The sequence below is a fragment of the Octodon degus genome, unplaced genomic scaffold, assembly GCF_000260255.1.
Source record: "Octodon degus isolate 3935 unplaced genomic scaffold, OctDeg1.0 scaffold00012, whole genome shotgun sequence".
Lineage (NCBI taxonomy): Eukaryota > Metazoa > Chordata > Mammalia > Rodentia > Octodontidae > Octodon > Octodon degus.
The window spans coordinates 255,709-270,698 of record NW_004524588.1 but is presented as its reverse complement, the minus strand read 5'-3'; the positions used below and the strand labels follow the sequence as shown (position 1 = coordinate 270,698).

The 14,990-nt window shown below is 35.5% G+C and overlaps 1 protein-coding gene across 2 annotated transcripts; it reads left to right on the top strand.

Moving 5' to 3' along the window:
- The first annotated feature begins 1,705 nt into the window (after positions 1–1,705).
- Positions 1,706–14,953, top strand: LOC101571283 (C-type lectin domain containing 9A). 2 transcript variants are annotated; one of them, XM_004626173.2, is made up of 6 exons: positions 1,706–1,825; positions 2,646–2,717; positions 9,054–9,200; positions 12,055–12,206; positions 13,753–13,874; positions 14,508–14,953. In XM_004626173.2, exons 1-6 carry the CDS (start codon positions 1,735–1,737, stop codon positions 14,653–14,655), a joined length of 732 nt encoding a protein of 243 aa, XP_004626230.1. In that variant the 5' UTR covers positions 1,706–1,734; the 3' UTR covers positions 14,656–14,953. The 2 variants fall into 2 exon arrangements, with proteins under 2 accessions (XP_004626230.1, XP_023565320.1); XM_023709552.1 differs by lacking the exon at positions 9,054–9,200.
- The last annotated feature ends 37 nt before the right edge of the window (positions 14,954–14,990 follow it).

Genomic DNA, 14,990 nt, shown 5'->3' with positions numbered 1-14,990 from the left:
TTTTTTTTTTTTTTTTTTTTCTCAACACACAACTTAGCCTTGGAAAAGGCTACAGGAAAACCTGATTTGTAAGACTTCATTCTCAGAGTGCAGGAACATGAAATATTTGTGAAACATGCTGGACATTTTTCATTTGTCTCTGCTGACCCTTTCATGGGAAGCTAAACCCAAATGGCCACATTATCTTGGTTAACTTGGCTTTTGGTTTGCCGTAAATCCAAGCAATGGTAGGCCCTGCCAATAAGTGAAGAGGATGGTTCTTCTTACAGTGAGTATTTGGTAAAAAATGAATATTTTATATCATATCCTTTCTGCTCAGGTCACCAAATTCAAATAAATACACTCTACTTAATCCTTTAAACATCAGGCAGATAGCAATTTGTCAGTGCACATTTCACCACTCCCTTTTATTGCATTTCATATTTTTTTTTAAAACTTGACAAGCAGTCCTTTTGACGAATTTCCTTCGGTCACCTCTCAAGAGGGCTTTTGGTTTGCTTCTGAGAACCTGACTGTTACTCGGCACAATTACTGATTCAGTTTGACGGTGAAACAAAAATAACTTTGCAATTTTTCTGCTTGTAGGGCTTGCGTGCTCTACATTCCTGACACACTGCTTTTAGTTATAAGGATAAATGGCCCAAAGTTGTTGATGTGCAAAGGATCTCTTTTCTCATTATCGACAGTGTACTCACAAGATGTGACAGAAATAGTCCTCTACCCATTAAATAATTCGTGCCTCACGTCTTGTTACACTACTCAGACCAAAATGACATTTTTCAAGTCCAACCTTTACACCCACATGTGGACCTGCCATTGTGATATATTTTACTGACAGATTTTTAGCCTTCAAGTAGCAAGTATGTGTCATGCATACATACCCACTCCCTGTAAAGAACATAGCCACTATTGTACTACATACATATGCTAATAAAAAGTAAACATGGAGAGGAAAAAAACAAAGTAAATGGATTTCTCACCTTTTCTTTCCGTTTGCACTGGATAGAACTAAAGATTTCCAATGACTCCCAACGTAGAGGAAGGCCAGGTCTGCTTTGGATGAAAGCTTACGTACCAACCAAGATTGCTGGAGTCAAAATGCTATGTAAGTGAGTTTATAGTGTTAACTGATATGTTGAGGTTTACTAAGTACAGAACTTCGCATGATCCTCATTAATACAGAGCATATAAAATTTAGTAATAAAATCCCTTCCTAGCTTTCCTTATATCCTAATTAAAAATATAGAGTAAATAAATTTATTTAGTAATAAAAATCCCTTCCTAGCTTTCTTGTTTAAGAATGTGAATCAATCAACTCTGTGGTTTGCCCAGGATGAGCTGCTTCGCTTCCTCATTCTCTAAGTTGCATGTCTTTGCTTGGCCAACAGATGTGCCTGTTTTGCATGTGCATCCTTTTCATTTTAATGCTAAACCAGTGCTCAGGCCTTGAAATCGGCTACATTTTAGAAAGAAGAGCAATAAAATGTTTTATCACTGAGTATTTTGAGTGTCTTCTCCTTTAGCAAATTGTGCTCTGGCTTAAACTTTTAAAAATCACTTTCTGAAACTTCCACTTTCTGGATGAAAGTACATCGCTTCTGCCGATGGGGTCCATACGCAGCTTCCCACTACTGTGAAAAAGTAGCCAATTTCAGTTCTTTCACGAACTTTTCAACTTCTTCAACCTGTCCCAACCTCATGACAAGCTTCTTTATCTACTAAAACATCTCAGCTATGCACGAGGAAGAGTTATATACGTCTCTTCAGTGGGACAACCCGACATCAGATTCTTCTCAGAAATGTTTTCCTTCCACCAAAATTTCAGGTATCCAGTTTTAATTATTAGCTTATGTTTTGTTTCTTGTACAGTGAATCCAAGATGTTCCTTCTTCTCTGAATAACAGACTTAAAATATTGCAATATGATTGCCTGTTACAATAAAGGAAACAAAGTAGAAGTGGAAGTAAGGATGGAAAAGGGAAAGTGGGGCCAACTGGTGAAATAGGTGCTTCTCTTTCTTTTAAAGACAGTTGCTAGATTGGAAAATAATCAAAATAAATGAATAATGTAACAATTTTACAGTTTACATAGAATCTGTCAATTATCTGATAAGTACTCAGAAATAAAGAAAAAACAGGTTAAAACATAAAATCTCATTGTTCTGGAGCTGTTATCTATAGTTATGCCTGCATTGTTTAATGTCCATGTTTATACAGTTATGAGCATGAATACCGTGTATATCAATCATGTTCAAGTGAAACTGAAAAGATTTACAAGAAAGGATCCAGCACTCTTGTATTCAAAAGTTCAGTATCACTACAGGGTGATAATCCTTAAAAATTGTTCAAAAAAGTACATACAATGAGTTAATGGTATTGTGACACTCTGCCTATGTCCCAATCAGAGAAACATGTTGTTAAATCTGTTTTATTTTATATTTTCTTCATCAGATGCATCCTAACCTATAAATCTCATCAGAGTTTAAGCAAAGATTCTCTTATGCTGTTACAAATTGCAGCCTTGAACAATTCTTCAGTCGGAACCCTCAATGTTAAGGTCTTCTTTTCCTCAGTGTTATGGTATACCCACCCTCACCTGCCATGCCCTTTCCCCACCAAATTTCAGGGTTCTTATTGCATTTTTAGGAACCTGGTGTGCTGTGATGCTGATTTTCTGCATGGGCTTATTAGCAACGTCTATTTTCTTGGGAATCAAGGGTAAGTACAAAGGTATATCTTCAAAATAAATATTTATATGTGTTATGAAGGACACATAGTTGTACATGTACTTTTCCCTGTGCCATTACACATATAAAACCAGAATTTCAGAAATGGGCATGGTGGCACAGCCTGTAATCCCAGCACTCGGGAGGTTGAGACAGGTGGATTGCCGTGAGTTCAAGACCAGCCTGGAGGCTACCAAAAAATGAGCACCAGGCTGGCCTGAACTACACAGAGAGAACCTGTCTCAAAAAAAAAGACTTCAGAATTTATAAGTACATAAAACATAAATTAAGAGCTACCTGATTTCATCTAAATAATATAAAAAGGCTTCCCAATTTACATTATAAAATATTTATTTGATTTATCTCTCAGCACTTGATAACTTGCAATAAGAAATGACATGTTTTTAAACTCAAATCTAATATTATAGGTCATAAGTCTTTGGGAAAAACAATGCAATTTTTTTTCTTCATTTCCTTTTTGCCTGCATACTTAGTTAGGGCTTTCTGTGTGTTAAGAAAGTGCTTTGTCACTCACCTATATCATGACCCCATTAATTTTGTTCTGATTCAATTTGTAAGTCTTGTCAGTAGGCCAAAGCATGAACTTTAAAAGGTCTCAGAATATGCTCTTCTGGGGCTGGAAAGATAGCTCAGTGGACTAAGTGCCTGCTTTGGCAAGCACAGGAATGAGTGTTCGATCCTCAGTCCCACATGCTGTGCCAGCCCTGCCCCCAGGTGCACTGAGCCTGCAACCAAGTCTGGGCATGGTGGCGCACACCTGTAATCGCAACACTGGGGAGCCTGAAAGCAGGAGGATCACTACAAGTCTGAGCTGCATAGTGAGACCCTGTACCAAATACATAAATTTAAAAAATAAAAACAATATAGTTTTCTGTTTTTAATGTATGCTTTTTCTAAACATGACATTTTTGGGTTACCTTAATGTATTTCATTTTCCACTAGCCATGGTAAAAATGTAAATGTTTAGAGCAATCCCAAGAGCTTTGTTTGGGTCATATTTATATGCTTTATTCCACTTTTACATTTATACTGCTTTATTCCACTTAGTACAAATTGCAGACAATTGCCATGTCTGAGAAGTAAACATAATGTACATTTACTTTGATTTGAACATTATAAATATATATATATATATATTATTTATGTTCTTAATTAAAAGTCAAACTAGAAATAAAAATAAAGAAGAGACTTGTTTTATATTTTGTTATACTTTTCTTTGTTTTAGCATTTTGTCAAAAAATGTTATTTTCATTTTCAAGTTGTATATATTTACTAGCATTCTATTAACATATATATCATTAAAGTATGTTTTCAAAGTAGATTATGAAGAAAAAATGTTATATTCAATTATTTTCATGAAAACTTCCATTGTAAAAAAAAATTACAGTATCAAAATGTATATTTAAATGATACATTTATATATGTGGAATGTATATACATATACTTTTTTTAAATGTCAGGACATGTTTCAGACAAATGATAATGAATGAAAACCATACCTTTCTATTTAAAAACATGATAAGTCAGAATTATTTTATATAGTATGAAAACAACAAATATATATAGATACATATATATATATGTATATATATGGTTGTTAAGTATATAGAAGCATGCAAGGCATTAATTTAAAGAAATCTTTTAGAATAATTGTGACTGACATATGGATGTGGTTAATGTGGTTAATACAACATTTAGACTAAATAGACTAAACAATCATTTGTAAAAACCACTCTTTTGTAAAAACTACATGTCAAATAGATGTACATATGCATATATTTAATGAATATATGTAAACAGGGATTTCAGTGGATTCAACTGAGTAGTAATGATCAGTGCAGTGATTCACTGATTCATGAACATTTCTATTTGGGAACAATTTGGTTCCCAACAAAAATGTTTTACAGGGCCAGGGAGATGGCTAAGTAGAATAAGCACTTCTCTGGCAAGTGCAAGGGCCTGAGTTCAATCCCTCGTTCTGCCAAAAAAAAAAAAAAATGTTTTACAAAATTTTGTTTTTGTTTGCAAATTCTGCATTGGGTGACAACCACTGCCAACCACCGCAACGCAGCCCCTGCCCTCTGTATGCATACACACCAAGGTAGCCATAGTTCCAAGAGCTGTGGGACAAAACAAGTCCATGAACTGAGGTCCCGCTGTACTTGAAGGACAATTTTCAAGTTAACTAGACTTAACTTTCTTATTATTTTGCCTTTCCAGTTCTTCTATCGTATTACTTATGCCATTTTTAAAAAATAAACTCTTAGTTGACAGAGTGACTTGTTCCTATAATCCCAGCTATGTGGGAGACTGAGGCAGGACTGCAAGTTGGAAGTCAAACTGAGCAATTTAGCAAGATATTGTCTCAAAGTAAAATAAGATAAAATGGGCTGGGAGTGTAGTATATGGGAAAGCACTTGCCTAGTATGTGTGTGGTAAAGCCCCTACACACACACACACACACACACACACACACACACACACACACCCCTCTATAATAATGCAAAATATTTTCTAAAACATCAGGAAATTTGTCAAGTGTTTTTACTATTTGCTCCATTTGTATTTTTCTAATTCACCAATTAGATACAACGTGTGGTATCATAAAATAATTGTGTCTGTTATGTTTCTACAAGTAATTACATTGCTTAGTTTTTCTCCTTTATTGTAAATTGCTTACGACTTCCTCAGGTAAAGTATTTTGCTTCTTACTTAGGATGAATCTCCAAAGAGAAGTGTTATTTCCCTGTCTCCAGTTTTGTTACAGTTTCATACAGAACTACCTTTCAGAGAATAAAGATTAAAACAACAATACTTTCTAAAGAAAACAGTTACATCAAAATTTAAATATCTTAGGGCTGGGGAGATAGCTCAGCACTATAAGAACCTCCCTGGCAAGCACAAGGACCCAGGTTTGATCTCCAATACCACATGCTGTGCTGGCCCTGCGTCAAGCAGGCCAATGAAATCTGGAGTGGAGGCACACATCTGTAATCCCAGCACTAGGGAGGCTGAGATAGGAGGATCACTACAAGTCAAGCTATGTAGCAAGATCCTTTACCAAATAAATAAATAAATAAATAAATAAATAAATATTTTATAAACACTTTAAACTATATTTAAGGTTCTTAAAATGAAGATTATTATATTTTAATCTCTAAATGTTCAGTACTAGTAACAAGATGAGATTGATAATCTGATTTTACTAGTCTGTATAGTTTTGAACCTTTGCTAAGGAAAGAAAGAATAATCTCATCTGCTGACAAACTCTAGACAAAGTATTCACATGTGCTTTCTCTAGTTTGTGATTCCGAGTCCAATGTTGAGTCAATCAGAAGATGTCAAAATAACTAAATGTTTAACTATTCACTTGGAGCTGACCAGAAGTGGAGAAAGAGCAAAGGATTAAGATAAAAGGCTTTTTTTGGACACATAAATTATATTTGTCCCTTCCATGACAATATTCATTATGAAGAGCAGAACCGAAGAGTGGGGGCCTGGGAGATGGCTCAATGGAATAAGTGCATCCCTGGCAAGCTCAAGGGCCTGAGTTCAATCCCTAGTTCTAAAAAAAAAAAAAAAAGAAAGAAAAGAAAAGAAGCAAAGTGTGTCTATGTCTCCCTTTAAGGAGAATTATCTTGATTTTATGTGAACCAATATTAACTAATCCTCATTTCACTTACACTTCTCTAATAATCCAATAACATACAAGTCAACATGAGGAGAGTGGAGCTGGCGCCTGCAGAGGTGATGCACAGGCTCGGCAGATCTCCCCTGAGTTCCTCTTTAAACCTTGGTTACCTCCCTCTTCTGGCTAGAAAAAAAAAAATCATTTTATAGTTTTGCCTTTATTTTCCTGTTCCTCTAAGGGAACTGACTTGTACTTCTTATGATAAGGCAGAATGCCCAATACAGTCATTCCATTTGCTAATTAATTGATGCCATTCTCCCTTCCTGTATAATACGTGTATTTTCTACAACCTATTCATATTTTTATAACTTATTTATATTTTATATAATTCTGCATTAAGCAACTTCTGCATGGTAAGCAGAGACGGCACAACTTTTCAACCCAGAATACAAATACCCAACAATGTGTGCTGTTGTAAGCATACAACAATCAGCTGTACTTTTATATGTTAGCAATGGGCACCAAAAGTACAGTGACATTTATGTATGTCCAAAATTGAAATACATGGCATAAATCTAACAAAATACGTAGGCTAGTCATATACTGAAAACAACATAATGCTTTAAAAGAAATCAAAGATCTGAATAAGGAAAGTGATATGCCATGTTTGTGAATAGCGAACACTAACATGAGAAAGACATCAGCCTTCCTAAAATTAATATATTAAAAAAATCTTCCTTATTCAATGGTTGGTGGACATTGGGCTCTTTCCAAGATTTACAAACTGTACCACTATAAACATAGGTGTGGACATATCACTCTGCTATGATGCTTTTAATTCTTTCAGGAAGATGACAACTGTTATGGTTTGTGTCTAGTTGTCCCCCCAAAGCCTCATGCAGTTATGGGGTGGACTTCTAGAGTTTGTGATTAACTCATGATCCACTGGGATTATGGGTGTGAGTGGTGCTGGGATTATGGGTGTGGGTACTACTCCCAGCCTGGAAGATTTTTTTAATATATTAATTTTAGGACAGCCTGAATGCAACATATAGGTGATGGACTTGTTCTCTGTAGCCTTTGCTGCTGCTACTTCTCCATTTTGCTCTCTTGCTCTTTGCTGTCACCATGGCACTATCTGCCTTGTGCCACTGTGCCTTGGACCCAGCCGAGTACGGACTGAGACCTCCAGTAACTGTGAGCTAAATAAACCTTTCCTTCCTTCATTTTTGAGTGTCCAATATTTGTCCCAGAAATGAGAAAAGAATAACTGAGTCACGTCTAAGCACCTTCCTGGCAAGCACAAGGATCCAAATTTGATCCCCGGAACCTCATGCCATGCCTTCCACTGAAACAAGGGGTGGTGTGGCACACCTGTAATCCCAGAACTGGGGAGGCTGAGAGAGGAAGATCACTGTGAATCCCAGCTGCATTGCAAGACCTTGCATCCAACTAATAAATAAATACTTTTTTTAAAATGTACTTCCACCAGTGTAACATGTGTTGAAGCTGAGATTCTTTATGCACTCATTTTTGCAACACAGCGCGCCCTCACTTATTGCAGAGGTTATGTTCCAGCGACCCCCGCGATAAGTGAAAATTGGCGGCATAGCCACGTTGTTTCAGTATTTGTATATACTTTAAGGCTTTATAAACCCTTCCCACACTCTTGTAAACCTTTCCCCCACTTTTAAAAATACTTCTAATGTTCTTAACCATTTTCTAAACTTGTAAACCTACATAATTTTAACAACACAAGTGTACTGTACAGTACCGCAAAATCCTGCCACATAGTGAAAACCCCCACAATAATTTAGGGTTTTTTTTTTGTTTTGTTTTTTTTTTTGAAAACTGGCAAAACAGTGAGTCCACGAAGGTCGAAGTGCGAGAGACTACTCTGCAGAAACATTACAAATAACCAAAAAAAAACCCAGGAACATTCTGTAGAAAATTATGATACAGCACCACAGTGGAATTTTACATGATTATAAGGAAAGAATGGCAGAAAGTCTTGTATGTACTGATACTGAAATAGGACCAAAATTTATTTAAGGTAATAAGAGATACAGCACTACATGTACACATTTGTGTAAAGGCATGAGAGAGAACTCCAGATTCATTAATTTGTAAACTAAAATTATCTTTGGAAAAAATTTTAAAAATTGTTAAACCTCTTTTCTCTATGGGAAAGAAACTAGATAAATAAAGTGGGATGTCAGGGCCTGCAAGATAGCTCAGCAGACTAAGATGTCTGTTTAGGCAAGCTTAGCAAGCACAGGGACCACAGTTTGGTCCCAAGCATGCCGGATCACATGCCGCGCCAGCCCCACCTCCAGGGCACGCTGAGCCGGCCACAGAGTCGGGACACAGTGGTGCACTCCTCTAATCCCAGCTCTGGGGAAATTGAAAGCAGGAGGATCACTATAAGTCTGAGCTGTGTAGTGAGGCCCTGAAACAACCAACTACATTTTCTTAAAAAGGGATGGCAAGTAGGCTTTTTGCCCTATATTATTTGTATCACTTGATTCATAGAGCAGACGTTAAATAAAAATTTAAGTAATATAAGTTAAAGTCTCAAAGATAATCAGTATCCTATAGTTTTCCTTAGTCTGTGTTGTAGGATTATCTTCCTATGAAATTTCAGCATTTTCTGTAGAAGAATGTGATTGTCTTTAGTGTTCCAGGCATCTGCTACCATAATGAAGCAGGAAGAAAAACTCATCCAGCAAGACAGAGAGTTGTCAAACTTTACACAATGGAAGAAAACTCCTGACCTTCAGAGGAAATATCAGCAAACCTCAATGCCAAACTATTGCATTTCAGGTAATTACTAGGCATCAGTCCCAGCATGGAGATCTAAACACACGCACCAGTTTCTCTCAAGAAGCGTCATCACCCATTGTGTTATCTGAAAAATTTTTACTCAGGGTTTTCTAGCAGGGAGAGATAATGTCGATTATTTTTCAGTCATTCACATATTTTATTTTTAATATTTTATTTATTTGTTTATTTGGCACAGTGTCTCACTACACAGCTCAGACGCATAGTGATCCTCCTGTCTCAGCCTCCCCACCGTTGGGATAACAGGCCTGCGCATGGCGTGCCTGGAGTTTTGGAGCCACGCACGGCATGTGGGACTGGGGATCAAACTCGGGCCCTTGTGCTTGCCAGAAAGGTGCTTAAACTGCTGAGCTATCTCACCAGCCCCTTTCTCATATTTTAAATAGTGTATAGAAAACACTGAAGTTCCAAAAAAATACATCAAAGCAAAATACAATGAAAATACCAAGGTGAGATATGTGTTATTAGCAAATGAAATTTAAAAAGTAATATTTTATTTTATCCAGTCCTCCAACTGGAAGTGTATCTTTAATACTAGGTCCAAATTCCCTAGTATATTTAATCTAGATATTAGTTTAAGTTCAAGTTTAGATAATGTTTGAGCAGAAAGATGATGGTGAATTTAGAGCAAAATCATGCAATATTATGCAATACCATGTGTAATATTTATCTCTTCTAAAGCGTCTATGAAGTTAGAATTCTAAGATTAAAATTCCCCAATCTTATCTTTACAACATTTTAGGCCTAAAATAGTATTTCAGTCTTTGATATTTTTTGTCAAGTTGTCCATGGTTACTTAATGAACATTCAATAGTATTTACACATGAGTATTAAAATCCCTGTAATGGATCATTTGAATAATGTAAAGGAGAAATGAAAAAGTCTACCAAGGTCTGGGAAGATAGCTCAACTGTCTAAGTGCCTGTGTGACAAGCTCAAGGACCCAAGTTTGATGCCTGGCACAACATGCTGTGCAGGTCCGACAACCCCAGGAGCTCAGTGCTGACCCTGAAACCATGCATAGGTGGCGCATGCCTATAATCCCAGCTCTGAAGAGGCAGAGACCGGAAGATCACTACAAGTCTGAAATGTGTAGTGAGAACCTGTAGCAAAAAAAATAAATTAAAATTAAAAAAAGAGAAAAGATCTACCACAGTTACTTCTGACAGAAAATTGATCAAGTACTTGTTTTAAGAATCACTGTATGCTCAACAGTGTTTATAAATAGAACAGGCTGCTGTGTGCATGAGGTAGAGCCCCTTCAGAACCATCAACCTGGAGTCCCAAGACAGTATCCATTTTGGAGACCTAGGAATCCAATGTGTGCTCAAACTTCACGAACACCATTTTTAGTGCTATTTATGCTATAGCTTTCACAATGTTCAGGTTATTGATTAACATGGATTCCAAACAAGGAATACTGAAGAGCCTTCAACCTCTCAACATCTGGGCAGCAAAAATTATGAATGAATAATCTCACCCTAAACAGAGGGCCACGTCCTGAAAGCTACAGCTTTGGAACTTTCAGTTTATTTCCCTGCCTGAACTGGGCCACAACCTTGTGGTCAGGTCTGGCTCTTTTGTGCCCTTTTGTCTTTAGCCTTCTTTGTTTTACCTTTAAAGCAAGTTCCTTAAAACTTATTGCATATTAATACATTTCAATTGTATCAAAGTCCAAAATAAGCATGCTGCTCACTTACATTCTTTGAAATTATTTGATGTTTATGAGTACATGTTTGCCATATATAATGCTTACATTTATCATAGGGAGTTGATACATGTAGGTAACACATTTCAATTCCTCTTTGTCCCCTCCCATCATTTCTCTATGATCCAACCCTTGGTCTCCTTCCCATTTGCAAAAGCTCTATTTGTTTTTTTCTCAGTTCTTGTATTTTTTTCCCATTCTCTTTCCTTCACCCTCTTTCCTCCCCCTCCATCCACTTCTTGTTTCCCTTCCCATTTGAACAAAATCTGTTTACATCCTATTATCTGTCTTTTATTTTGTTCTTTATTTATATTTTGGGTTTATTATATAAAAGAAATTACATAATATTTACGCTTGTGTATCTGATTTATTTTACTCAATATTATGGACTCAGAGTGCATCCGCTTACCTAAGAAGACCTCTAGCTTATCCTTATTTGTGGCAGAGTAATACTACATTGAGAAGTATTACCAAATTTTCTTTATTCATTAAGCTGTCGATAGGGTATTTCTAACATTTAATTATTACAAATGTGATAACTTGTACATTAACATATTTGTGTTGTTATCATATTAGTATCCATGTGTCCCCATAATATGATACCTTTTAACTCTTTTAGGCATATCTAGAAGGGAAATATTTGGCTAAAAAGGTATTTCTAGTTTTATTTTTCTGAGGAACATTACGATGTATGGACTACTGTTCAACCCACCTAATGCTTCAGTATGTTTCCATCTAAATTGGGTCAGTAAGATTAACAGACATGAAACAGTAAAAAAACAAACAAACAAACAAACAAAGCAAGAGGAGAGTGTAAATGATGTAAATTTCAAGAAAAGAAAGATACAGAAGTGCTAAAATGCAGATCAATGTTTTATGTAAGATGAAGGATATGGGCAAACACACCTCCCAAATAATTCTAACTTGAATGAACTCTTTGAGAGCTGTAGTAGGTAACAATTATTATATAAATTGCTTTGCACCCACCCTTGGGAAGACTGGAATTGACACTACAGCACCACAGAGAACTTGCTAATGTTGTTAGAGACTTGAGCTTGGTTATTCTGGGTGGACTTACTATTGATACTTTACAACAATGATAATAAAGTAAGATGTTTATATTCAAAGCCTCTAGCTACAACCCTTGTCCACACAACTGGATTCAAAATGGAGAAAGTTGTTACTTTGTTTTTGAAAGCTGGAAAATTTGGCACTCTGCTAAAGAGGATTGTTTGAAGAAACGCTCCAATCTTCTACAAATAGATAGCAAAGAAGAAATGGTAAGCACTGTTTTATGGTCTTATTAGGGAAATACAAATACCATGTTTCTTATTAAAAGAAGGTAGATTCCCATCAGGTGCAATCCCTTATTATTCTGCAAAGGTTCACTAAAATATGGGTTTAAAAGATAAAAGGTAACTAGTATGGTTTATTTTTCTTTTAGTGAGACAAACAAAATGTAGGTCAGGCTTACAGAAATCAAGAAAAATGTATTGGGCCAGTGTCTTAAAAAGGAGGACAGAGTAAGAGGAATTTTAGTCTATGACACTTTAACCTACTATAAACTGTACCACATGATAACTATAGGTATGTTTTTCAATGTATAACTTTCCATATTATAGGGAAGTACAATAATTTGCAATAATTTTAATCAGCCAGAAAATACAGAAATATAAAACCTGTCATGAAGTTAACTGGTCCAATAAAAATAAATATTTGAAAAATGAATTTTTAATTGGCATTAAACCTAGTCTATCAATTCTTTTAACAAGTGAACAATATGATGTTTCCCTAAAGCTATTCCACCCATACATAAAGTACACCACAAAGCACAAGTGAATGCTTTTGATCCTGTGAAGAATACATAGCTGCTGTATTCAGTAATTAGTTCAAATTGATTTCTAAAAGAATAATAGGAAAACAATTAGTAAAAGATGTGCTTAAGAAAGACTGGAGCTCAATTTTTTAAGTTATAGGTTCATAAAATTATTTTCTCTTTGTAATAAAAAATATATGTATATACAAAATAGTATATATACATAGCTACTTGCTCTTAGTTCAATGAGAAGAAAGATTTGTACTAATATGGTTTAGACAAGAGATCATGTCTGCATCTTTTCTTCTGAATAACTACTATGAAGACAACAATATGAAACACATCATTTATTGTAACTGCCCTACTAACCTGTTTTGAAACTGTCTCATTGCTGTTTCTTTCTCATTAAAATTAATAAAAAATAGAATAAAATAAAATAAATAAATAAAATTATTTTCTTTTCAAATTTGATCATAGGGCCAGGGAGATAGCTCAACAGCACAAATGCCTGCCTGACAAGTGCAAGGTCCTGAGTTCAATCCCCAGTAGAAAAAAGAAAAATTTGATTATAGAAGTTAGAAATGTTTCTTCCAATAAAATAGTCATAGTTGAATTTCCCTGTAATGTAATCTCCTAAACTATTTCCCATATTGAAGTACAATGGGAAAGAGTGATATTTGTGATGTAGGATGTTAAGGATGTTTTTATTTCTGATAATAAACAGTATAACAATTTATCTTTGTTTTACAAGTTTTAGCTGTTGGACTCTGGATTTGTTAACAGGTGTGCTAATACCCAAGTCCTGTATTTTCCCTTGCTGTTAGCACCACATTGATCACACTGGAATAAAAAAGAATCTCTAAAATATATCCCCACATTTTTAATACCCTCTCTTTCTGATGCACACAAGTTTCCTTTAATTTCTGGCTAGCAAATTTCAAGTCTTTTAGTTCAGAGTGGTCTTGATCACTGTTCCTTTGAGTTCCCAATTCGTGGTTTATTTTTTACAGAATTTTATCAGCAGCAGCTTACAGAAAGTCAAACCCAGCTCTGATTACTGGGTGGGACTATCTCAGGACCAAGCTACCGGATGGTGGTTTTGGCATGATGACTCCTCTCCTCTTCCTGAACTGTAAGTCTAGAAGATGTTAAAAGAAAACTAGAAAATTAAGAGAATTCAGACATTTATTTTATTTTCTGCAGGATTTACAAATTCTTATCTGGAATCAATGCTAATACAAAGGAAAAGAAGCTTCACAGCTTCTAAATCTTCATCCCTTCAACCCTCTTTCTGTTGTACGCTAGACAATTCACACCCAACTCTGAGTGTCAGAGTATAAAATATGATATAATTATGAAGCACATTTTCTTGTATCACTTGATGAAGTGATCACTTAAGTACCACTGTGACAAAGAAATTTTAATCATTATTAAGAAATTTCTGTATTGAGCTTTTCAGCTAAAGCTAGAAAAACTGAGCAGAATCAAATGAATTAAGAATCTCTTGTATTTATATATGTCAATGATAGAGATATTTGTACTTACGCATTTATCATGTACATGTGTTTTGTTCTCATTATAAGCTACTTGTTATAATAATGTAGGATTATTGAGACAAAATAGCTATTATTGAACAAAGAAGATAAAAAACAGAAGGGTGCCATCTTAAGATAAACAAAGCTAGAAGCATCTGTCTTGAATCTCCCTCAAGGACATCCTTGTCTCCCTTGGTTCTAACCTCAGAAACTCTTCCTTGCCTTTCAAGGTTGCCAAAAAAGAAAGCTGAATCGATGAGCCCCCAAACCATTAGCCAGCTCTGCGGATACCTCACCCATAATTCCCTTTACGCTACTAGCTGCACCAGTTGGAAATATTTCATTTGTGAGAAAAAAGCACTAAGATCCTCGGTTTGAAGTCAGTTGTTCAAAGTAACATCTCATTCTTGTTGGTATTTGGCTCAAGCCCTTGGAAAACCTGACACAAAAAGAAAAAGAAAAACAACCTAACAGCAAATACAGAGATACACTGATATTTGTGGAGCTATGAAACCAACTTTTGGGGACTCATAACATGCTTTTGTATCTATACTTGGTAATATTTGTCAATATTTTCCCCCCTTTCAGTTACTATTATTCAAATTGCCAAGAATGACATTGATTTTAGAGTTACAAAAAAACAAATTCTGATACACTGAGAATAATGTAAAGAAAGTAGCTACAAATGCCACACAGAAATCTGACTGACTTTT

What these genes read in the sequence shown, in the direction of transcription:
- LOC101571283 (XM_004626173.2), top strand. Translation starts at nt 1,735, where the DNA reads ATGCACGAGGAAGAGTTATATACGTCTCTTCAGTGGGACAACCCGACA. An exon ending in TCCTTCCACCAAAATTTCAG is followed by an intron (nt 1,826 to 2,645) that starts GTATCCAGTTTT and finishes TTGCATTTTTAG; the next exon opens with GAACCTGGTGTGCTGTGATG. An exon ending in TAGATAGCAAAGAAGAAATG is followed by an intron (nt 12,207 to 13,752) that starts GTAAGCACTGTT and finishes TATTTTTTACAG; the next exon opens with AATTTTATCAGCAGCAGCTT.